At 45.1% G+C, this 25946-nt stretch overlaps 1 protein-coding gene across 2 annotated transcripts in view; it reads right to left on the bottom strand.

The window, feature by feature from the left end:
- The window catches only part of LOC147426220 (RING/FYVE/PHD zinc finger superfamily protein), a 49896-nt gene that overhangs the window by 6797 nt on the left and 17153 nt on the right, over positions 1 to 25946 (bottom strand). For both annotated transcript variants that reach the window (XM_086498441.1, XM_086498440.1), the window contains exons 2-5: positions 19561 to 19646; positions 18765 to 18911; positions 18567 to 18690; positions 18145 to 18431 (exon numbers count right to left, since the gene is read on the bottom strand). In XM_086498441.1, the coding sequence (XP_086354567.1) occupies positions 18145 to 18431; positions 18567 to 18690; positions 18765 to 18911; positions 19561 to 19646 (644 nt within the window). The remainder of the gene's footprint in view (positions 1 to 18144; positions 18432 to 18566; positions 18691 to 18764; positions 18912 to 19560; positions 19647 to 25946) is intronic.

Raw genomic sequence — 25946 nt, 5'->3', positions numbered from 1 at the left:
ATGCCCATGGCTGTTCCAAGTGTACCCGATGTCGCCAAGACCCAGTGCGCGAGTTCCCTCGCGAAGAAGTGCCTACGCCGTACGGAGCGTGTTTCCATCGCGACAAGCTGCTGTTTTTCTCTGTTTTCAGCCCATAAACGTCGTAGACGGGGCTGATTTACGAGAAGGAACCCGAGAACACACCTCTTTTGTGTGTAGGATTGGAAGAGAGGAATTTTCTATGTAGAGATATCTTCCGGGGAATTGCTTTTCGAGAATCGAGTTGCGTTTCGAGCGTCGAGACTTTGAAGGTAACGATTTTCATGTTATGATCTTTGAGTATTTGATTGCAGGTGTACTTCCTCTTCGTGAGGGAGTAGGAGCAGAGGAAGGCATGAGCCTCTGCACGAGAAAAGCGCTCTGAGGAACTAGAGCCAGATCAGCCCAAGGGTTTCGTACTCGAGTTTGGGAAGTAGATCCACGGATCGGAGAGAGGTAGTCTCTCAAGTTGTGATCCGGAAGTTGGGATTCCCAAGTAAGGACTTCGTGTCCGGGAAAGCAGAGTTGTTCTGCGGGAAGAGGACTCTGGAAAGAGAGTTGGAAAAGAGTTGCAAGGATGTCATGCCCTGAGTCTGGAAGGTGAGATCCAGAGGCGAGAACCTTGATTCTCGAGGAATTGGAATAAGGAACAGAAGTTCCTTGGAATAGGGTTTTGCCCTAGGAATCGGAAGCTGAGGCTTCCGGGAACCATCAAGTCTTATTCTAGAACGAACGTGGTAATACGTTCGGTTCAAGTGCTTGTATAGACTTCTCCTCAGTAATAAAGATACTATTACGGGGGGGGGACCAGCCCATCTTCTGGTCCCAGTAATAGTATCTTTATTACTGAGGAGAAGTCTATACAAGCACTTGAACCGAACGTATTACTGTGTCGATCTTCTCACTCTCTCTCTCTCTCTCTCTATTTATTTCTCTCTATATCCTCTGGCTTCAGTAATAAGTGATAAATCCTATTTATCCGAATGTATTTTATATTGTTATGCGCTCCCGTTTGTGACAGTGGTATCAGAGCATGGTCTCCTCTCTTTCGCTGTAAAGGAGGACGACTCTGGGAAGATACGGGAAGAAGCCATGACAAGCCAAGAGAGAAGTAAGCAGGCGGAAACCTAAATCCTGCAGGAAAAGCTCGCAGAGTTGGGAAATTTTTTTTCTCTCTGCAAGAAGTCGACAGAAGACTTGGGATTCTCTGAGAAGGCGACAAGAGCATGATGCTCAAGAACCTAGAGAATCCAAGGAGCCGAATGCTCAAGATCCTTCAGAATCCAGAAAATATCCTTGAACATCAAACCATAACCATAGCCAAGAAATCCCGTCATTTCGGGAAGGATATGAAGGTCTTTAGACCTAGGAACACTCCAGTCAAGTTTGATACTTTTGACAGAAGGGAAGATGTCCTGAAAGCTACTGCTTTCATTCGACAGTTTGAAGTTGCCTTTGCAAACGACAATTTTTGAGAAGCGTCGAAGGTGAGGTATTGTGACCAAACACCTCAAGGGGATTGTAAGTACTTGGTGGTATATCAAAGCTCTGCAAGGAACTTACAACAAGACTTGGATTCAATTCAAGGCTGAATTTTCCAACAAATTTTTTCCCTCTACACTGAGGAAGGCATCCAAGAAGATTGGGATCGATTTGCCCAATAGAAATACGAGCGAGTCCAAGCAAGTAGTGGTTCACTCTTGCCAAGGTAGCTCCACTCTTGATCCTCTTTGAGGAAGGAAAGATGAAGAATTTTGTAGACGCATCTGCAAGATACTTTTGCAGCAGATGGTGGAGTCAGCGATAAAAGCTGAAAGTGTACACCTTAGTGTACATAGACTTTAATCCCCGCAGTGGGACGGAAACCATTGAACAAGGAAACAATGAATTTTTGTTACCTCTCCTCGAAGGATACGTTGCTATCCGGAGAAAGTTTGGAGTAAGGGAATTCAATCTAACTCCTAAGTTTTTGAATAGAAGACCCTCAAACTTTAAGTGAGAGGGCAGGTCTTTGATCAAAGTTAAATCTTTGAGGAACTCATAAACTGCGTATTGCTTTTATGCACGAGATATGCATGTGTCTAACCAAGACAATCACTCTAGAGTGTTTATGAGAGTAGAATTGAGTTGAAACATTGCTTTATGCGATGGATTGGTTTGCTCAAATATCCGGAAGGTCAACTATTGATCTCGTATCCGGTAGTTCACCAACAAATTACCTGCTATTGCGGGTAGGACGGCAGAAAGGAAGGAACCATTCCGAGATTTCAACCAAGAACAGCTTTCACTAAGCTTGAGTACCTTATGAACCAACACCCTCTACCCGGTAAAGGAGGACATGGTAGTGCTTTTCGCACAAGTGAATGAACACTCTCTTTATGAGGGAAGGAACAAGCGACGACTACGGACTGTGCTCGAGAATCCAAGGATTGAAATCCTAGTTTATTTAATGAGCGGGTTTTGCTCTAAGATCAAGCCAAGGGATCGTCAGGTTGAGCGTCTTCGCTCTAAGGATCTTACGAAGGGAAGGTAATTTCCTAGGTTCATCAAAACTCTAACACAGCTTAAGAATTATGTACACCTTTGGGTACATGGATAACACACGAAGATGCAGACCTATTGTCACCAGCGTGTGACTACTATCTATCCTTTTTGTTGATTTCTTTCTTATTATCTATTTACTTTCACCTTTTGGAAACACCCCTCGGGAAATCTAACTGCCCTGCATTGCATAGCTAGTGTGGAACTGTTCAGAGGGAGTCCAGGCCTGAGGGCAAGAAAGCACTAAGGTTGGACAAGGACTATGGTTAGCCAAGTGGGGTCATTCACTAGCCAAAGTGGAATCCTTTGCTACAGAGGCTACATTTCAGTTCTGGACGTGGCCGCAGTGTACAAAGAGGGTCGGATGACCTAGAAAGATACAATGGCAACATCTCCTAAAATTTAGGGAACTGCTATTTTGGGACCTGAAAATGTGTTGACGTCATTACCTCCGGAATGACAAAGGGAACATTTTCTTGCTCTGCTGCAAAGTCAACTGACGCACCAGTTGAGATATTTTTAGCCGAGAATGCCCAAAGTCGGAAAATGTACCATGTGGCACTCTGTGAGCATTCTGCTACTCCTGGCCAGAGAGGGGGCGCCTAAAATGAGAGAGGAGGCTGATTTTCAGAATTTGTCACAGGTTAAGAGCTATGGAGTGCTTGCTTTCCCTCTTATGCACAGTGCGGTGCCAAGAGTGATGCCCTGCACGCTACGCACTGCCCTCTCTCTCCCCTTTGGCAGTATGTTATGCCCCTCTAGTGGGCTCTTCATTTGACCAATGTACAGTTGTGTGGGTTCATGCGCGATTGCCGAGGCAAGAGCTTCTTGCACAGGTACTGGATTAGCTAGCGGCTAATCCCCCCGCAGGTACAGGTGAATTCGGAGAGGTTTCACGCCAGAAATCTCGTCCGATTCAAAGGGGAAGTAGCCCTACAGGTGCGGGAGCTCGAGGACTTGCTACGGATGCGACCGGCACGCGAAACGGAGCCCGAAACAGTAAATTACAGCCTGCTGTGTATTTTTGCAGGTTTAGGGTTTTGGCCCTAAACGGACCCTAATACCCCCAGGAGGTTCCGGGACGCAAGGGGACCGCTGTACAGGCGATCTGGCGCATTTTCGGGGCTGAAAACAGAGAATTCAGCATGCTGCAGATTCTCGCCAGGTCTTGCAAAGTGCCCGTATGCGTCGGGAAAGTCACTCAATGCGTGGGAATACTGACTGTGAGGGGTCCTAGTACAGTTATGCTGCCGAAATCGGGCCGAAACAATTGAAATTCAGCCAAGTTTGTGCGGGGCAGCTTGTAGGGATCCACAGCGTTTATTCCCTCTTTGGAAGAATAAAGAAATACCGAAAGGGGCGCCTAAGTTAGGGGCCAATCTGGTGTCGGTCTTCTCATACAGGTGCATTCTAGCATCTGTATCCCATTCCCCTCTCTTGTGTCACTATAGCGCAGGTATAATAGACGACTAATAATGGGTGAACGCTAAATCAAGGTTTGAAGTAAAGTCTACCGCCCTTTTTGGATTGAACAGGCGGGTTTCATGATTCCATCGATGGAATTAAATCACTTTTTCCCATAGAAGTGAGCCTTGGTCAGTTTTGGGCTTGAAGACACAGGGGATCATAGACCAGACACAGGGAATTGCAATTATGGCTGACAGACCAGATGATGTGACTGAAGAGGTTTCCTCTTCACAGGGTCAACAAACACATGAAGTGGGTGAGTCCTCAAGACCACCACAGACAGATGACGATATATTCAGGACCCAGTTGGCTACTGCTGTGGCTATGTTCACACAAGTAATGCAGAACCCGAGGTTTTTAGCCTTTCTGCAACCTCCTGTTCCGTCTCAGCAAGTTGGGTCACTGGATCATATTCAAAAGCCTGTTAAGGCTCGAGCACAGGTGATTCATACCGCAGAGTCAATGGAAACACCTGTACACTTGACGGAGAACATGCAGTCTCCACAACCTGTGCCTAAGGTGCAAGAACAGGTGGCTGAGATGCCAGTCTTTCAGGCTGTACCAGTTCAGCCCGCCACCTTTCAGCAGCCTATAGCTGGTTCTAATGGGCAGGGAAGCAACCTACAGGCTATGCAACAGGTCTTCCCACCACCTTCAGTACACCCTGGCTATTTTGGAGGTGGATCGGTATTCCAGAGCATGGCTGGTCATGCACCTGGAAATCAGTTTTACACGCCAGGAACAGTGTTTGGGGGTGCTCAAACGATGATGCCTAACCCCATGTATGGTGTCACGGGCATGCTACCAGGGTTTCAGAGCACTCAGGGCCAATTTGGGATGCCACAGGCAAATTTTGGTATGGCTGGAATTACAAATCAGCAGCCAAATATGGCATTTCCAGGTCAACTTAATTGCGGCCAGGGAACACAAATGAACCCTAACAGTGTTTCCATGTTTCAGTCACTTCCATATGACAATTTGACGCCGCTGGAGAGGCCAACTCCGTACAAAGAGGGTGGCAAAGGTGTGTCATTCACGACCTTTACAGGGTTTGATGACAGGTAGAAGGCTCTCTCATTCCTCCAGTAGTTTGACAAGGCCTATGCAGGGGGAAACTTTACAAAGGCTTCAAAGGTCCGCAAGGCAGCCACTTTCTTGACAGGGAATGCGGGACAATGGTGGACAACTTTATTGCTTCAAGGGCAAGCTCCGTCCACATGGATTTATTTCAAGCAGATTTTTGCAGCAGCATGGTTATCTAATGACTTTGAAGCAGATGTCATGACAGAATGGCACCAGCTTAATGCTGCTACTTGCAAGAATCTGGATGATTACAATCGGAAGTTTTGGAAAGCTCTACTTCCAGTAACTTCCTATAGGTTTGTGCCATTGACAGAACAGATTGAAAAATACTGTTGTGGCCTACCTAAAGGATTGAGAAAGTACTGTACCAAGACAAAAGTCACTACTTTGACGCAACTCATCGAGGTAGCAAACACTGGCAATGGTTTGCTCAAGGGAGAAGATTGTGAATTTAACACTGGCGTCAAGGCAGGATCAGGCAAGAAAAATTCAGCCAAGAAGCACGTTCCCAATGAGGTTCCTAAAGTGACTCAAGAGCCAGCCAACGCAGGGAAAGATAAAGCTACGACTGAATCAGAAAAGGGACCAGCAAAGAAATGGAAAAGACGTTTTCCTCGCAAGTCAGAAGAGCAAAAGAAGGTCCTGAGGACAGAGAACAAATGCTTTATATGTGAGCAGCCTGGCCACATTGCTTACAATTGTCCTACAAAGAAAAGGCCAGCTGATTCTGATGACAAGAAAGGAAAGAAGCCCATGGCTGGTCTAGTGCCAGATATGGTGGGCGACAAGCCAAATTCAGATGCAAGTGAGCTTTGCAGAGCATGGGGAAAGGTCAGGGATCAAACAGTGCTTATCTTCTTTGATCCAGGTGCCAAAGCCAACTTCATTTCCCCAGAATTGGCTTCAAAGTTGGGAATCAGACCTGAAGAGATGGGGTATACAGTAGAGGCAGGTTTGGCATGTCCTGGCCATACAGAGGCTGTGACACCTATCATTGGAAAATTGCGCCTACATATCCAGTCCTATGTAGATGCTGAAGAATTTTACATCATGCCACTGGACGGATGTGATGTGTTGCTAGGTATTCCTTGGTTGTTTCGTGTACAGGGAATCATGGATGCCTACAACAAAAAGATCACTGTACAGAGCAGGGGAAAGACTCACATTCTGGATGTAAAGCTTAAAGGGGAGTCTATTCCCACTGTATCAGCTTCTGCTATTACTTCTGTAATGAAAAAGCATCTTTCTGCGTACTTGGTTTTTGCACGTGAAGTGTTAGATTGTGATGAATCAAATTTATCTGTGCTAGATAAAGAAAGGTCAATGTTTTTACAACAGTATAGTGACTGCTTTTCCGATTCATTACCGTCTCAATTACCGCAAGAGAGACCCGAGGACCATGCGATAGATTTGGTGCCAGGCAGTAGCCCACCAAATAAGCCTCCGTACAGGGTTAGTGCGGCTCAGCAGAAAGAGATAATGGGCCAAGTACAGGAGCTGTTAGAAAAGGGGCTGATTCAACCCAATTCATCTCCATTCTGTTCTCCAGTGTTGTTGGTGCAGAAAAAGGATGGCTCATGGCGTATGTGCATCGACTACCGTGCACTGAACAAGAATACCATCAAGAATAGGTTCCCTATACCTAGAATTGATGATATTATGGACAAATTAGAAGGAGCAGCTATGTTTAGCACGATAGATCTAAAAAGTGGGTACCATCAAATCCGCATTAGATCAGAGGATGTGCACAAGACTGCTTTTAGAACGACGTTTGGCCTTTACGAATTTTTAGTGATGCCCTTTGGTCTCACAAATGCTCCTGCTACGTTCAATAGGATGATGGACAGAATTTTCCGTCCACACCAGCAGTTTGTTGGTACATTCTTTGATGACATGATAGTCTACTCAAAGAATGAAGAGGAGCATAGGCATCACTTGGCCATTGTGTTCAAAGAGCTACGCAGTCATAGGTTGCTCATCAATGTAAAGAAAAGTGAATTTTTTCTGGAAGAGATTCATTTTCTGGGACACATTGTCTCAAAGGATGGTGTCACAATGGATCTTGCAAAAGTTGAAGCGATCAAGTCATGGCCAAATTTGAAGACGGTGCATGATGTCCGAAGCTTCTTGGGACTATGCTCCTATTACAGAAGGTTTATCCGAAATTTCGCTGAGATTGCTTCACCTTTACATGCTCTTCAAAAGAAGGCAGTCACCTTTAGATGGACACAGAAAGAGATTTCAGCTTTTAATCTCTTAAAAGAAAAGATGACTTCAGATCCAGTCATTGTGTTGCCAGATCTTAGGAAGTCATTTGTGGTCCAGTGCAACGCCTGTGGTAGTAGCATTGGCGCAGTGCTAATGCAAGATGGCAGGGTAGTAGCCTATGAGAGCAGAATTTTGCAAGGGCCAGCGATGACCATGCAGGTCTATGAGAAAGAGTTACTGGCTGTGATTCATGCGCTCTTAAGTTGGAAACACTACCTGCTAGGTGCAGATTTTGTTGTCCAAACGGACCATCAGACCTTGCGATACTTCTTGACACAGACAAAGTTATCTGAGAAGCATATGCGATGGGCAAATATCTTGTCCATGTTCCACTTTCAGATTGTGCATGTGGAAGGCAAGAAGAACGTTGTGGCTGATGCCTTGTCAAGGAAGCCACAAATTTCAGCTGTGTCAATTCCTTATCATCATGAACTTGATGATATGAGAGAACAGTATGCAAATGATGAAGATTTTGCAAGGGTCTTCGAGCAGCTAATGCAAGGACAACGTCATGAACACTATCTTCTCAAAGATGGGTTCATGATGATGCATGGTAGATTGTGTGTCACAAAGCCATTGCGACGCAAAGTTATGGAAGAGAGTCAGGTCCCACCGTATGCAGGGCATCGTGGCATCGATGCTACAGTTAAAGCGGTTGAGACATTCTTCTATTGGCCTACATTGAGAAGAGATGTGGATGCCTTTGTGCGAGAATGCCTAATATGCCAAAAGGTCAAGTTTGACAGGCAAAAGGCACCAAGGTTATTGCAACCACTACCTATTCCAGATAAACCATGGGAAAGTATTGCTATGGATTTTATCTTTGATCTTCCGAGAACGCAGACAGGAAACGATGGTATTTGGACCATCATTTGCAGATTCAGCAAACAGGCTCATTTTATTCCTGTCAGGAAGAAGATAAAGCCAGATCAGATGGCACGCTTGTTTATGAGCAATATTTTCAAGTATCATGGCATGCCACAGTCGATTGTTAGCGACCGTGATCCACGCATGACAAGTTTGTTCTGGAGAGGCTTGTTTGAGAATATGGGCACAACGCTCAAATTCTCTTCGTCATTTCATCCTCAAACAGATGGGCAGTCAGAAGAGGCAAATTCTATTGTCCTAGATCTGCTGAAGTATTATGTGTCTGAGCATAAAGGAAAGTGGGAGCAGTATTTGCCATTGGTGGAGTATGCATACAATAATACAGTGCATTCATCAACTGGCAAGGCACCTTTTGAGATAGTTGAAGGTGGCAAGAAAGTTCCTCCCATACTGCACACAAAGGACAAGATATTTGAAGCAGATAAGTATGTTCAGGACATGGATGAAATGTACAAGAAGGTCAAAGTGGCCTTAGAGAAGACTCAGGCAAAGCAAAAGAAAGCAGCTGATCGTCACCGTCGTGAAGTGGTATATTCACTTGGTGATTGGGTGCTTTTACGCTTTGAAAAGGCAAGGTTAAAGAAGATGAAGGGCAAGGAAAGACTGTTTCCAAAGCTCAGCATGCGTTACTATGGGCCTTTTCAAGTATGCGACATAATCAGCGATGTTGCATATAGGCTGAAATTGCCTGACAGTTGGAAAATTCACAATGCGTTTCATGTGAGTCTTCTCAAACCCTATGTGGGTGATGTGCCAGAAGATATGCCAGCTGAAGATCAGTCGGAAGTCGAGGAACTTGACGAGATCTTGGTCCCGGAAAAGATTTTGGCACACAAAGAAAGGAAAGTGAAAGGCAAGGTTGCTAGGCGTTACTTGGTAAAGTTCAGAAACTATCCACCAATGGATGCTAAGTGGATGGAAGAAGGTGAACTTGCAGAGTCACCAACTGTGTTATCACTTTACCTTGAAGCCTTCGGTTTGCAACCTACCTTGACCCCATGAGTTTCAAAGCTACATGGATTGTCAGTGTGACAATGGCTTTTGAAACAAATGATGTACATGGTATTTAAAGTGAGCTCAAATGAAATACCTGTTACATGAATGTTAGAGCTGTACAGATTGTCAGTTTGGCAATTGCTCTTATGGAATGTCCAAAAGTTTGGTTAGTGCTATAGAAGTGAGTATTTCTTGTCAGTTTGTCAAGGATACAGTAATTGCTTCTATTAAAGAGTACATGTGTAACTGCATTCTTAAACTGTCGGTTTGGGTATGCTCGAAAGTGTTACGGGATCCAACGTGTACTAAAAGACAGTGGCAAAATGTGCAGCTACCATTTTGTCATTGGAAAGTTGGTGACTCAAAGCAATGGCAGAGTACGAAGCTACCACTATGTCATTGGGACAGGGTTCACACGCAGGCAATACATGAGTCGACGAGGTGTTGAATACACCAGGGTTCACAATGAGCATGTATGTGTCGTATATGTCTCGACAGGTGTTGAATACATCAGTGTTGACAGTAAGCATGTACGACATAGATGCAAACGAGGACGTTTGAGATTTCAAGAGAAGGGTATGTCACCAGCGTGTGACTACTATCTATCCTTTTTGTTGATTTCTTTCTTATTATCTATTTACTTTCACCTTTTGGAAACACCCCTCGGGAAATCTAACTGCCCTGCATTGCATAGCTAGTGTGGAACTGTTCAGAGGGAGTCCAGGCCTGAGGGCAAGAAAGCACTAAGGTTGGACAAGGACTATGGTTAGCCAAGTGGGGTCATTCACTAGCCAAAGTGGAATCCTTTGCTACAGAGGCTACATTTCAGTTCTGGACGTGGCCGCAGCGTACAAAGAGGGTCGGATGACCTAGAAAGATACAATGGCAACATCTCCTAAAATTTAGGGAACTGCTATTTTGGGACCTGAAAATGTGTTGACGTCATTACCTCCGGAATGACAAAGGGAACATTTTCTTGCTCTGCTGCAAAGTCAACTGACGCACCAGTTGAGATATTTTTAGCCGGGAATGCCCAAAGTCGGAAAATGTGCCATGTGGCACTCTGTGAGCATTCTGCTACTCCTGGCCAGAGAGGGGGCGCCTAAAATGAGAGAGGAGGCTGATTTTCAGAATTTGTCACAGGTTAAGAGCTATGGAGTGCTTGCTTTCCCTCTTATGCACAGTGCGGTGCCAAGAGTGATGCCCTGCACGCTACGCACTACCCTCTCTCTCCCCTTTGGCAGTATGTTATGCCCCTCTAGTGGGCTCTTCATTTGACCAATGTACAGTTGTATGGGTTCATGCGCGATTGCCGAGGCAAGAGCCTCTTGCACAGGTACTGGATTAGCTAGCGGCTAATCCCCCCGCAGGTACAGGTGAATTCGGAGAGGTTTCACGCCAGAAATCTCGTCCGATTCAAAGGGCGAGTAGCCCTACAGGTGCGGGAGCTCGAGGACTTGCTACGGATGCGACCGGCACGCGAAACGGAGCCCGAAACAGTAAATTACAGCCTGCTGTGTATTTTTGCAGGTTTAGGGTTTTGGCCCTAAACGGACCCTAATACCCCCAGGAGGTTCCGGGACGCAAGGGGACCGCTGTACAGGCGATCTGGCGCATTTTCGGGGCTGAAAACAGAGAATTCAGCGTGCTGCAGATTCTCGCCAGGTCTTGCAAAGTGCCCGTATGCGTCGGGAAAGTCACTCAATGCGTGGGAATACTGACTGTGAGGGGTCCTAGTACAGTTATGCTGCCGCCGAAACAATTGAAATTCAGCCAAGTTTGTGCGGGGCAGCTTGTAGGGATCCACAGCGTTTATTCCCTCTTTGGAAGAATAAAGAAATACCGAAAGGGGCGCCTAAGTTAGGGGCCAATCTGGTGTCGGTCTTCTCATACAGGTGCATTCTAGCATCTGTATCCCATTCCCCTCTCTTGTGTCACTATAGCGCAGGTATAATAGACGACTAATAATGGGTGAAAGCTAAATCAAGGTTTGAAGTAAAGTCTACCGCCCTTTTTGGATTGAACAGGCCGGTTTCACCTATGCCAAGGTGGGTCATCTACCAGTTGATTTTTTTTTCTGCTGAACGGAATGAGATGAACCAACTTCCTTTTCAGGAACTGGACGGGAGTTTGTTATACTCTCTTGAGCGCCTTTTTGCACGCAAGGATATTCCGACACGAGAATCTCTATTTGAGATGTGTTCGGTAGAAGGAATTTGAGTTTCTCTACGGAGAAGAGGTTTTCTGATGGTCGTTGATTATTGAGTACGTTATGTGCTTTTACCATTACAGTAGCAACTTTTGGTTGCGGTATATGTTTCTCCATGAGCAGGTCAAGTAACATTTACACGCTGTTGGAATAAATTCGAACTATTATGTTCGTAAGAGAAAAATTCGCCAACCGTTTTAAAAATGGTAAGAATTACCTTAACCACATATGGGAGAACATCATTGAGATCTAAAGCGTGTTCGCCCTTAAGTGGGCCGAGTTTGAACTTATGTTCACGGAATGATATGGCTAGAATTTTATCTGCCTAAGATTTTGCGAGGAGTCCTAGATGCTTGCAAGGATGGCCTCTGCAAGGAAGAGACGCTAATGGGCATCAGGAAAACACTGTTGGTGATAATAACTTGCAGGAGGAAAAGATTGGAAGGAAGTGCCGTCGTGCACAAGGAATCTTCGGATTGGAACCATTCGTCTAAGTTGAGCGACGGCCCGAAACAAGAACCTTCTTTAAGGTGATCGCAGATTTTGTTTGTGAAGGAAGATATCGAGATTTGGGCATTCCCTATGTGGGAGGACACAAGAGGTTTAATATCTCTGGACTAACAACGCAGGATTATGCGCAAGGACAGATACCTAGATTGATTTCTACCAACTCAACTCACCATTGAGCAAAATTTGGAATCTTTCCGGTTTCTACCCGGCAGTTCAGTTGGACCTCTACAGTTGAGGACAACTGTTTATAAGTGAGGGATGATGCTAAACTGGCTTTATTTGACAAGAAAATAGTTTTAAATGAATTATTGGATTTATAAGTGAAAGGGTTTTCTCGCTTGGAACAACAGGAAAAATAATTCTAAATGAATTGGAATTGTAAGTGAGAGGGTTTTTCTCACTGGAGACATCCGAGTACAGAGTATTCCTAGTGCGTCGTTCAAAGTAATGACGGGAGCATTGTGAATGGGAATATTTGTAAGGCCACCAGGAACGGGTACTTCTGATACGTCACATCGGATGGGTGACAGGGAGCATCGGGAAGCAGTATCCGACCATCCGGGAACGGACATCTCTGATGCGTCATAGGATGGGTGACATAGAGCATCACGAAGGAGATTGTACCGTAAGTTCGGTACGAAGTGACTAGGCGATGGGTATTCCTGATGCGTCACAAGGTGGGTGACGGGTGCATCGGAAAGGGAATATCCATAGTTGAGAGGAAATTCCGAACTGTGTTAGAATTGTGCACAAGGAAAGGCAAGCACTTGAATGAAGATGGGTTCAGAGGAAACTTTGAGGAAAAACGGATGCTTTTTGAGAAAGCGGAATTGCTTTTCGGAAAAGCAAATGCTTTCCCGCGAGGAAGTCTATGTCTGCATTGCAACTGTGCATGTGATTGCATCCAGGGACGCCTGGCAAGTGCTGTGAAAGCATTGTTTTTTAACTTATAAGGTTTTCTTGAGTTTTTGGACATCCGGGAACGGACATCTCTGATGCGTCATAGGATGGGTGACAGAGCATCGCGAAGGAGATTGTATCGTAAGTTCAGTAGGAAGTGACTAGGTGATGGGTATTCCTCATGCGTCACAAGGTGGGTGACGGGTGCGTCGGAAAGGGAATATCCATAGTCGAGAGGAAATTCCGAACTGTGTTAGAATTGTGCACAAGGAAAGGCAAGCACTTGAATGAAGATGGATTCAGAGGAAACTTTGAGGAAAAACGGATGCTTTTTGAGAAAGCGGAATTGCTTTTCGGGAAAGCGAATGCTTTCCCGCGAGGAAGTCTATGTCTGCATTGCAACTGTGCGTGTGATTGCATCCAGGGATGCCTAGCAAGTGCTGTGAAAGCATTGTTTTTAACTTATAAGGTTTTCTTGAGTTTTTGGACAGGTTCAGACCATTTTTAAAGGTGACCGGCCGCCCACTTAATAAGTGGGCAGCCATCCGATAAATAAGGCAACAGGTCAGCCAGCATTTTCTCTCTCTCTTTTTTTTCTGGCGGAACAACGCAAAAAAAAAAAAAAAAAAAAAAAAAAACTATTCGTGCCCGTGGCCGGGAGCTATAAAAGCATCTCATGCTCTCACTCAGAGGGAAGGATCAGTTTTTACAAGAAGGAGATGCTGCTGCAGAGTTCACCCGCAAAGAAGACGTTTGCCGGTGATGCCCATGGCTGTTCCAAGTGTACCCGATGTCGCCAAGACCCAGTGCGCGAGTTCCCTCGCGAAGAAGTGCCTACGGAGCGTGTTTCCATCGCGACAAGCTGCTGTTTTTCTCTGTTTTCAGCCCATAAACGTCGTAGACGGGGCTGATTTATGAGAAGGAACCCGAGAACACACCTCTTTTGTGTGTAGGATTGGAAGAGAGGAATTTTCTATGTAGAGATCTCTTCCGGGGAATTGCTTTTCGAGAATCGAGTTGCGTTTCGAGCGTCGAGACTTTGAAGGTAACGATTTTCATGTTATGATCTTTGAGTATTTGATTGCAGGTGTACTTCCTCTTCGTGAGGGAGTAGGAGCAGAGGAAGGCATGAGCCTCTGCAGGAGAAAAGCGCTCTGAGGAACTAGAGCCAGATCAGCCCAAGGGTTTCGTACCCGAGTTTGGGAAGTAGATCCACGGATCGGAGAGAGGTAGTCTCTCAAGTTATGATCCGGAAGTTGGGATTCCCAAGTAAGGACTTCGTGTCCGGGAAAGCAGAGTTGTTCTGTGGGAAGAGGACTCTGGAAAGAGAGTTGGAAAAGAGTTGCAAGGATGTCATGCCCTGAGTCTGGAAGGTGAGATCCAGAGGCGAGAACCTTGATTCTCGAGGAATTGGAATAAGGAACGGAAGTTCCTTGGAATAGGGTTTTGCCCTGGGAATCGGAAGCTGAGGCTTCCGGGAACCATCAAGTCTTATTCTAGAACGAACGTGGTAATACGTTCGGTTCAAGTGCTTGTATAGACTTCTCCTCAGTAATAAAGATACTATTACGGGGGGGGGGGGGACCAGCCCATCTTCTGGTCCCCAGTACTGTGTCGATCTTCTCACTCTCTATCTCTCTCTCTATTTATTTCTCTCTATATCCTTTGGCTTCAGTAATAAGTGATAAATCCTATTTATCCGAATGTATTTTATATTGTTATGCGCTCCCGTTTGTGACAGGCCCCAAAGAGTAACTCCCCTTCCAGTATTTCTTTAATAATATGCTCGCAAACACAACTCCCGAGGGTCCACTCCCTATTCGAGACTATGTGTCCACATGCTCTCCGGAAGAGTGGCCCAAAGGGCGCTTATAAACAGTATAAGGTATGCCCAAAAACAAAGCCGCAAAAGCATCAGTTCAAAAGCACCACTCACAAAAAGCCCATGTAAAACTGCCAAAATCCAGCAACGTAAAAAGCAAAAATCCGTATAACCTACCATGGCACTATCAGCACAATCATGGAACTTCCGTATAGTCTACCACATCAGCATTCCATACAGCCATGCCACGTCAGCGGCCAGTACGTTTTACGGGCAGCAACCCAAACGTCAATCTTTTGAGTATTTTGGGATTTAGACCCCACGGTCGGTTCTCCCTAGGTTGGTTCAACTTGTTGGGTTAGGATTTTATGGGTTAGGATTAAAATCTTGACCCCTTGTTTTAGGCCACACACCCAAAAATCTTCAAGTTCTTCTAGGTTTTGTTTCTCCTGGTCCTCTCGGCCATTTTTCTTTTAATTGGGCATGCCACATCATCACTTTGTGTCATTCCCCCTTCTTGAAAGAATTGTAATCGCCCTCGATTACACCTGCAAAACAGCCAAAGGACAGAAACTTTCTTCAATAGACTCTTAACTCTATGTCCTCATGCACCAGACTCCACCAATCCAGCACTTTCACGAAGACATCAGTCATTGATTAATCACATTTCTGTCGAGGTTCTCAGATACAAATCATGATCATTGTGACCCATTTAGTAATCACATCCAGACCGCACAGATCTTTTCACGTATGTCTTGATCTACTAAATCTTGTTACTATCATATAATCTTGATGCACCTAGATCATTGTGCAACCGTCTCATCCTTCCGGAACTCTTGATGCACTCGCAAGAGTATCCAGTCATCTCATCCAGATAAACATCTTGATGCACTAGAATCACATTCATCATTCATTTCACATCCAGATATCGTTGATCTCTAACAAATGTCTAGATGCACTAAGTTCAAATCATTCATCGGACAAAATGCTCTAGACATTTCATCTTTCTCTACGTGTCTCTAACAATACACACATGAAAGAGAACAAGTCTTCAAGGAAATTTCCAATTCAGTACACAAATTTCATAAAGTCATTCAGCAAAATACTGTCAACCTATCGGTATCCCTAAAATCTCAAAGAGAAATTAGTGATTTTATTCAATCTAGGCAATCTGTGACAAAGGAGTGGAGTGGCTCCCCTCTTGTGTAGTCCACAGTGCACACCGCACTAAATTCAACCTGCTGATTCATCGGTAACTTTTGCCATAGACATTGCTAATAATCCAAAAGCTTCAAGGTTCAACTCTCTCTAAAGAGAATTTGTCATGTTCTCCTCTCTGAAGAGAATTTGCCATGTTCTCCTCCTCCATCCACTTTGCATTGCGGGCCAAAATGTACCCTTGACCAAATTATCCGATAGACCTAGCTTACCTTTCTGTTCTTTTCTTGTGCCCTGTGACCTGTTAGTAGCCCCACTCGCCTCCCCTATACTTGGCACCTCAATCTGGATCTTTGGAATTCTCTAATCTACCAGCTTATTCCCTTTATGTTCTTTTCTTGTGCCCTGGGACCTCTTGGTAGCCTTGTTGACCTCCCCTGTCCGCTGGCACTTCAATCTCAATCGTTTGAATTCTCTTAGGAACCATCAGCTGATTCCCCTGCTTCGTTGAAACCCTCAGATGCACCATCATACGATTCCCTTTCTTCTCCGGAATCTTCTAATAAACTTGCATTGGTTCCCTTGGTCCGTCGGAACCCTCGGATGCACTATCATCTGATTCCCTTACTTCCCTGGAATCCTCTGATCAACTTTCCTACGGTTCTCCTTATTCATTCTCTTCACTAGAAGACTCTTGCCCTGTTGAGGTGGACATCAGCCTCTCTGTAGGATAAGTCAATGAGCTGGCATGCATTCCAAAACCTATCTTGGCATGTCCCATAAGTGAATAGAGTCAGACTTCTGTTGAAAGACAATATTGTCGATCTCTTTTGGCAAATCACAGCAAAACCGCGCAATCTGGTCCCTCAAAGTGTTCCTCCGAAACCAAGACACTGGCAAAAAGGTATCCCAAAACCTCTGGCAGTAGTCATCCAATGTGTCTTTCTTAGTCATTCTCAGATGATGCCAAGTTGTGATGACATCTTCTTCATATTCTTCTGATTCCAAGTTGACGTGAAAATTCTCTTGAACTTTACCCGCATCTTAGGTGCTTCTCTGTGTAACAACAGAGTAGACCACCATGTCTGTGCATTTCCTTTCAAGTAAGTTATCGCCCTTCGCACCTTGGAGCGTTCCGAGAACCGACCTGCCCAAAAGGCAACGTCAAACTACTATATGAACTCAGGGCTCGATGGGCCTCTTGGTACCCTGAAAACGAGTCAAACCTGACTGCTTGACCCCCATCCTTGAACTGCTGACATGGCAACTGTATGGACTAATGGCGTGGCAGCATGCTTCCATGCCACTGTACAAACTGATGACATGGCAAACCAACCACGCTAGTGCTTTTATAAAAACCCCACATTAGCTGTTTTTGTATACCTGAGTTCTAAATAGGTGCTTTTTCAGTTTCTTTAGGGCTCTCAGAAGCTCTATGGCAAGGGCCGAGTTGTAGACAGATTAAGTGAGTACACTCACAATGCGATTGTACACATAGTTGGTCTTAGGAAAGCTTGTGCTACTGCATCAAAAGAACACCAACTACATGCATGTGCAAATCCTGCCTCAACAAAAGCTTCCTAGGACCACTACTACTCGTATGACGTAAACCAAATATGAAGTAAACCAGTGACATCCATGTAACAACAAATAATTTAATAATACCACAGTAAAAGGAACCACGATGGCATGCATCTAGCTAGTGCCCAGTCCAAAATAAGCTATTTTAAGTAGTAAAGAGTTCACTTTCCTTTATTGGCCATGTTCTCACGTGTGATACAGATTTCCAAGACCAGACAGAAAGCTTTTTAGTAATTTCCGAAGTTGGCTCTAAAGTTGGGAAGGTGTAAAGAAATCTAGAATACACTTCGGTGGAACCCTTCAAATCCTATCGTTGTTGACATCTTCTAGACACTCGTCACATAATCCAGGTGAGGACTGAGTGGTCTTGATCCTTTCCAAAGAACATAAGCATGCTCCTCCATCATAACCTCTTAAAGTAGAGTGTCAAGAGATCAAGTGGAAGAAAGGTGAAGATCTTGTCATTTACATCTTACATGTACAGGTCAGCCTACTTAGGGAACCAGCAAAACACAGGTACACCACACAAAAACACAAGTAGAACGCGCTCCTCCAACTTCAGCAACCATACAATGTGCGCCATGAAGAGTTTAGTGGACAGAATTGGAATGGGCACCGTTACAGATAAGTTTATAGTATTTTCACAAGAAACACAGTCACAAATTTCCATGAAAATGATGTAAAAAGATGTATGCAGGTTTACCTTAGTTAGCTCTCTCTTTGTTAAGATGTGGTAATGCCTTTGCCATATTCTTTGTAGTGCCATAGTTGCAGCTAGAAGACCGTAAGCAATGCCTAAAATGGCAAAGATGACCACAAAAATGACAAGAAGTGCACCACAAGCCTCCATTGATGCTGGAAAACAGTCTAATATTCCCCAGCCATAACAGCAATGCCGGCATCCAGCCATACAAGGATCGCCACGGTTTACTGATGAGCAATGTACCACTAGGCCACTTATGCCCAAAATAACAAAGAGCATAAAAACTCCTGCAAAATCACACATTCATAAACAATTAGAGATTTTTGAGGGATACAATCTATGTAATATTGTGTATGACTATATGGTGGATTTAAATTGATCTTTGTAATTTCCTTGCGTAAAAGTGGAGAGTAACAAATTACCTGCACAGTAGTAGAAAGGAACAGGGTGTACAGACAGCAACCTGTCCCATCCATCATCAAAAGATTTCCGGAACTGGCCATCTGAATCCAACAGGTAGGCTAGCACACCAAATGTAGCAATTGTCTGTTGGCCAACTTACATAAATATCATGGGTAGAACACTCAGTTAAAAGCACCTCAACTTCATGCCATACTTACAGCTTGCACTGCAAGGAAGATGAGAATAATATCACGTGCAACAAAGAATCTGAATTTCAGTTTACGCCAAGAGTAATCCTCAGGAACATGGGGCCTTAGATGGAACATTGCTTTGCAGGTCGTGCAGTGAGAAAATGCAAAGCCTTCCTATATTCAAACAAGAAGTAAAGATTAAGACAATAAAGCTGCTAAAATGCTTGCACAACACTAGTGTGTAAAAAACTCCTCTTTCTAAGATGTAGACACACTATATTTGAAGACTTGAAATGCTAGTAACTTTAAAAAAGAAATGTTAACCACAAGCCAGAGCACAATGTGACATCAATTGAAAAGATGAAACAAACAGGGAGACAGAAAAAGAGGTGTGTGAGACTATAGCACTTCTTACAACAACAGTGAATGCAGGCAATTAAAGTGAAGTCAAGCAAAAGAGAAATATAGGATGCTTCCCTCTTGTTTCAATACTCCTTTCCCTGTAAATGCTCCATTTCTTAGAAAAGGTAAAATTGCTATTTATAAGCACTGAGCTCTTACAGCACCAAAACAGAATAAAAAGTGCTGTCCATGGTGACTTTGCCTTGCCTATGAGAAAACTAACCAAAAACTTACATTACGTTAAACCTTGATCTCCAGCATTGAAAACTAGATGAAACAACTTGCAATGCCCCAATTCCATAAATGCTACAATTTAGGGAAACATGTAGATACATCAAAATTGCAAATCTGCATCCTACAAGACAGAACAAGTTATCTACATATTAGAAATGTGGTACTGTTTGGCAATAACGTGAATCACCTTCACTGATCGCCAATGATCAAGACATTCACGATGAACAAACTGTTGCGTGCCCTTGCAAAGACAAGGGGAGATAAGCTCATCACCTACAAAAGAAGTTAAAAATCCACTATAATAAGCTCATCAGCTACAAGCAAGCTCTCTCTCTCTCTCTCTCTCTCTCTCTCTCTCTCTCTCTCTCTCTCTCTCTCTCTCTCTCTCTCTCTCTCTAATGTTTTGCAAAGAAAGACGCTGTAGGGACACACTCCAAATGAAGATCTCTAGCCAAAACCCGCTCCCGAACATAGTGGTACTGCACCTCAATGTGCTTTGTCCGAGCGTGAATGATAGGGTTCTTGGCAATAGCAATGCAACTCTGATTGTCGCACAAAAGACGAGTAGTAGTAGTCTGGGGAAAAAAAAAATCTCCCAGTAATCTCCGTAGCCATATGGCCTCACAAGCAGCATAGCAAGCTGCTCTGTACTCCGCCTCTGTGGAAGATAGAGCAACGGTGGGTTGCCGCTTACTGCTCCATGAAATGGGTCCCGAGCTGAGTGTGAAAACTACTCCTGTAGTAGAGCGCCGAGTATCTAGATTTCCTGCCCACGAACCAACTAAGTAAGGTGCAACCCTTGGAGCGACCATAGAAGACACCATGGTCCAAAAGGTGTCGCTGATGTGCCGCAAAGTACGCTGGGCACACTGCCAATGTCGCTAACGAGGTCGGGTGTTGAAGGAACTGAGGACAGAAACTGTGTAATAGATGTCTGGTCGAGAATAAGTCAGCCATACGAGGCAGCCAACAACATTCCTGTACTGCTCCATGTCAATCCGTGGGCAGGATCGTGAAGCGAAATATTCTCTCCGGGCTCAAGAGGAGTGTCAATCGGTCTGCAGCCTGTCATCTGGAATCTCTCCAGGATAGCCTTCGCATACTTCCGCTGAGAAAGAGGATGCCGTTTGGTGTCTGAAAAATCTCGAATCCAAGAAAATAGTGAAGAAGCCCAAGATCAGTCATCTTGAAACGTGTCTCCATAGCTTTCATGATCGACTTGATCGTAAAACCGGTATCCGTCAGACTCTCGTGAATAGCCCAGGAAGATGAGATTCTTCCCCTTGAAATCTAACTTCCGTCACTTCTACTTTGGCACATGGACAAAGGCCCGACACCCAAAAACTCAAAAGAGTGAGACCGAGGGCTTGCGCGTGTAGTAAGCCTGATAAGGAATCATATCCTGCAAAGCATAGGTAGAAGAACGGTTCTCGATGTAAACCGCCGTGTTGCACGCCTCTGCCCAGTAAACCTAGGGCAAAGAAGCATGCGCAAGCATCGCACGAGCCATCTCCATGATAGTCCGATTCTTCCGCTCAACAACTCCGTTCTGGGAAGGAGTGTAAGGAGTAGTCAGCTGGCGTTGGATGCCCTCTGACTTGCACCACTATGCAAAGTCCTTCGAGGTGAACTCACCCCCTCTGTCTGTGCGAATACATTTGACGTGCAAGTCCTCCTTTTCAACCATTGTCTTCCAATTTCGAACGAAACTGAAAGCCTCCGACTTGAGCTTTAGGAACCAAGCCCAAGTGTACCTACTGAAATCAACCACAAGCACAAGCAAAAACTGTGAGCCAGAAAATGAAGGAGTGCTCATCGGGCCACGTAGATCAATGTGAACCAGTGCAAGTGGGGCCGAAACTTTGTTGGATGCTTTGCTTCGGAAAGGCAACCCTGTGTTGCTTGCCATCGACCTAGGCCTGAGTGGCGCAGAGAAGGGAAGGCTGAGTAGCCGAATGGATGAAATCATTCAACCATTCCCAGAGTCGATGGCAGGCAATAATTGTGCGGACTCGTGTCCTCCACACAGAATAGTTGTGTAAATCCAACTTCTTCTCCTTAGCAAACTCGGTAAGGGCATAATTGTTGGATGTAACGTTGGCAGATGTCGACGTAGTCGGAGAAGTGGAAGTGGCCGTAGTCGCAGAAGACGTAGTGGCCCCCTACTAGGACTGTTGTTGTTGTCCCTTCTGCTTTGGAGTCGACATGGCGTGTGCTCAGAAAGAAGTCCCAAAGGTAGATTGATAAGATCGCAAGTCGTTGATGAAGGTACCGTTCCCAAGGCTGTAGCAGTCCACCACCGGATGGTGTCCTGACGAGCAAGGGATGGTTCAACCGCACAAGAGGTAAAAATTCAACGTGCTGTCCGTCCAAAAAACGCTGCAAAGGGTGCTGAAAACGTTGTTGTAATAGAGATTTTCAGCGTGCATGTATGCCACCGATCAGTGCAGGAGCGTCGCAAAGCGTTAGAGAAGAAGGTTCTCGCACTTTTCAGCCATCGAGGGGATGAAAACAGAGAAAAAACAGCAAGAAATAGGTACCCAAAATGGTGCCGATTGGGTGTAGATACCTGTCCAAGGTGTAGATCTGCAAGGTCCAGGCAGTGTAGCAGACTCCTGGGTGTTCCTTGGCCGCTCCCGTAGGTGCACAAGATCAGCATTTTGTGTAAAACGCGGCAAATCACCAAAAACGCCAGCAAAACACGAAAAAACGCAGCAAGGTCTGCAAAATGCAGATCTGTCCATAACCGCTAGGTGTTGCAAAAACGCTAGCTATTGTTTGGTGCCGGTTTGGTGCGGTTCTGCTGCAGGAGGGAAGCACTAGGGAAGGATGTAGATCAAGGGGCGCAAGTGCAAAAACGCCAGGCTGATATAAAAAACGTTGGTTGATCACTGCAGAAAACGCTAGGCTGCGTGTTGCAGTTTTTCCGCGATGAAGGGGCTCAAATCTGCTAGCGCTAGCATCTGGGAGGAGGGATTGATTAAGATTCTCCGTTGTTGGCAATTGATACCATGTGAGAGTGAGCAAAGGAAAGAGTATAGGCCACGCGCGCCGAAAACGCTGAGAGAGAGAGAGAGAAAGAGAGAGAGAGAGAGAGAGAGAACACAAGTGCTCTGCAAATGATGCTCTCAATACACAATCTCAATCTGGATGACTACAAGACCCTAAGCATTCTATTTATAGAATCTTAGGTTGAGGTAGGGCAAAAATGTGTAACTGGTGCAAAAAACATAAAAGCCCAAAAATGGCTAAAAAACGTGTGCACTCAGCCAGGCTCAGAAAATGACCAGCCAGACACCTGCTAAAATTGTCCGCCCATGCAATCTACATGATGTGCGATGGGTGGCCAACTCGGGACAATCACTAGCCGTACAAAATGACGAAGCAACGGTGGTGTAACTCTTAACACTGATGAAGAGCGTATCGCTGGTAAACCCTCCACCATAGAGGTCCTAGCAGCCTGCAGAAGCTGCTAATAGCATAGATGTCCAAATCGTGCATGCCATATAGAAGAAGACTCCGTGGTCCGAGACAGAAGTGCAATGAGGCAGTATAGAGAATCATCGCGCTCACTGCGTGCAAGGATAGTACCTGTCGTAGAATCAGAAATGGTCATTGTGTCATTCCCAAAGTGTATGTCAGCTCCCTGAGACTCGCACAGTCACAGGGGACGCCTATTTTTGGGCTTCCCGTTCCCACTTGCCATCTTGTCCTCTTTTTTACACTAAAAATCCATTTGAGCCCCGTCCCCCTTCCCCACTCCTCGAGACGCGTCCCTTTAGACTATGTAGGTTGAGAGTCCAAACTCGACACAAAGAGGAGGTTAAAGGCCATATCCGGAACGTAAAGCGCCTCCATTGAACTCATGTAAGGTGCAGCGGAATGAATGTTGTATTTTCTTAAATTAGTGATCCATATTTGCTCAAGGTTCCTTTTAGTTCTTATGGAAGGGAGAGCCTTCCGTTCTTTATGGAGAGTGCTATGATCACGAACAAAGTGAGTGAATATTGTGCGTGCAAGTGTATGAGACTGAGAGAAAGAGAGAAGAGAGATACGACACCAGAGACGTTGTGAAACCCTCCTCCGAAGGCCCCACTCTCGTTGGCGAGAGTGGTCTACGATTGATTGCACAAAGTGGTACAATGATGATGCATGGAAAACTGATGCAACTTGTGACTATGTCGGTGACGACGGCGGCGACTTAAGGGCTGAAATCTGCGACCTTCTAATGGCTGAAAATCTACTAAATCTGGGGCTGTTTTGGGTGGCTGAAAAACGCAGGTTTTAGGGCTGAAAAACGCTGATCTTGGCTGCGTTTTCTTGAGGCTGAAATCATTGACAAAAACGCTGAGGCTGCTGATTTTATGGTGCTGAATTGGCTGCTGTAATCGGTGCTGAAAACGCTGCTCTGTCTGCTGTGACTGAAGGCTGAAAACGCTAGAGGATTGCAGCCTGGCTGGCGTTAGTGAAAACGCTAGGCTAGAGGATGTTGGCGATGAGGGGAAACTAGAAACGCCAGGGCTAGGGGACTGTGGGTGGTGACAAAACGCCAAGGCTGAATGTGGACGATGAGGTATGACCAAAAACGCCAAGGGGTGTAGAGGTTCTTGCTGAGAGAGAGGGAGTACCTGCTGCCTGGGGGCCTGTTGTGCTCCTTGCTCATCTGCCAAAGAATGCTAGCTTTGGTTTGCTTATATATTTTTTTACCCAATTTGCCCTACCTACTTTTGTTGGAAAGTCACTTATTAATGTCAAAAATAGGGAAAATAGGCTAAATGCACTGGAAAAATCCCCTAACTGATTCTAATGGATTCTGATGGGAATACTGATGATCATGCTGTGTGCAACCAAAGGATATGCATCTATGCTAAGTGACTGGGCATGCACGGTCTACGAATAGACTCACAAAGTGCCAAATCACTTCTAATCTAGACTGACTGGACTTGACGGAAACCCTGTTATGGTATAGCTTGTCCACGGACACATAGGGTTGGATGTGTCACGTGACATCCCCTCCTTTTTAAAGTGAGGTACTGGTACTGAGCTACATGGCTTCCTTGTAGTCTGCCAACAACTCTGGATAATCCTTGAAGAACTCTTCGTCTACCCACACGCTTCATGGGTTCCTCGATCCTTGAACTTCAAAAAATATTGTCGCACTTGCTTCTTCGAACCATGGCGAAACCGATGCAACAACACTTGCTCCGGCTCCATGACTTCAGCTTCATCGATGATCTCCGGTTCTTCTTCTTCCGAAATGTCCTTTGGAGGTGTCCCCTGAAACACTTTCAACCAAGAAACATGGAAAACGTTGTGCATTGACCATGAGTTAGGCAACTGCAATTTCATTGAAACCTCATTTATCTTTTTAATAACTGGAAATGGACCATACATACAAAACGACAACTTTGGACACTTCTTTCCAACTTGCTTAAGACGTTGCTTCATGATTCTTAAACACACCCAATCTCCTTCCTTGATCGAAACATCCTGACGATGCTTATTAGCCTGCCGTGAATAAGATTCCTGAGCCTTGCTTAGCCGAAGCTTCACACGCTCTGATACCAATGTAAGGTGCAGCGGAATGAATGTTGTATTTTCTCAAGATTAGTGATCCATATTTGCTCAAGGTTCCTTTTAGTTCTTATGGAAGGGAGAGCCTTCCGTTCTTTATGGAGAGTGCTATGATCACGAACAAAGTGAGTGGATATTGTGCGTGCAAGTGTATGAGACTGAGAGAAAGAGAGAAAAGAGATACGACACCAGAGACGTAAAACCCTCCTCCGAAGGCCCCACTCTCGTTGGCGAGAGTAGTCTACGATTGATTGCACAAAGTGGTACAATGATGATGCATGGAAAACTGATGCAACTTGTGACTATGTCGGTGACGATGACGGCCACTTAAGGGCTGAAATCTGTGACCTTCTAATGGCTGAAAATCTGCTAAATCTGGGGCTGTTTTGGGTGGCTGAAAAACGCAGGTTTTAGGGCTGAAAAACGCTGATCTTGGCTGCGTTTTCTTGAGGCTGAAATCGTTGACAAAAACGCTGAGTCTGCTGATTTTATGGTGCTGAATTGGCTGCTGTAATCGGTGCTGAAAACGCTGCTCTGTCTGCTGTGACTGAAGGCTGAAAACGCTAGAGGATTGCAGCCTGGCTGGCGTTAGTGAAAACGCTAGGCTAGAGGATGTTGGCAATGAGGGGAAACTGGAAACGCCAGGGCTAGGGGACTGTGGGTGGTGACAAAACGCCAAGGCTGAATGTGGACGATGAGGTATGACCAAAAACGCCAAGGGGTGTAGAGGTTCTTGCTGAGAGAGAGGGAGTACCTGATGCCTGGGGCCTGTTGTGCTCCTTGCTCATCTGCCAAAGAATGCTAGCTTTGGTTTGCTTATATATTTTCTTACCCAATTTGCCCTACCTACTTTTGTTGGAAAGTCTGTTACAAAGTGATGACGTGGCTACGGACAGCAGAAACCCTAATTTTTGCCAAAAACCCTAAAATTCCTGCAAACCCTATTTTCTGTCAGAAACCCTAATTTCCGGAAATCGCGGAGGTGGAAATTTTTTTATT

The sequence above is a fragment of the Adiantum capillus-veneris genome, chromosome 24 (genome assembly GCF_014529385.1).
Source record: "Adiantum capillus-veneris isolate H3 chromosome 24, ASM1452938v2, whole genome shotgun sequence".
Taxonomy (NCBI): Eukaryota; Viridiplantae; Streptophyta; class Polypodiopsida; order Polypodiales; family Pteridaceae; genus Adiantum; species Adiantum capillus-veneris.
Note: the sequence above shows the minus strand (reverse complement) of the source record. Positions and strands in the feature narration are given on the sequence as shown.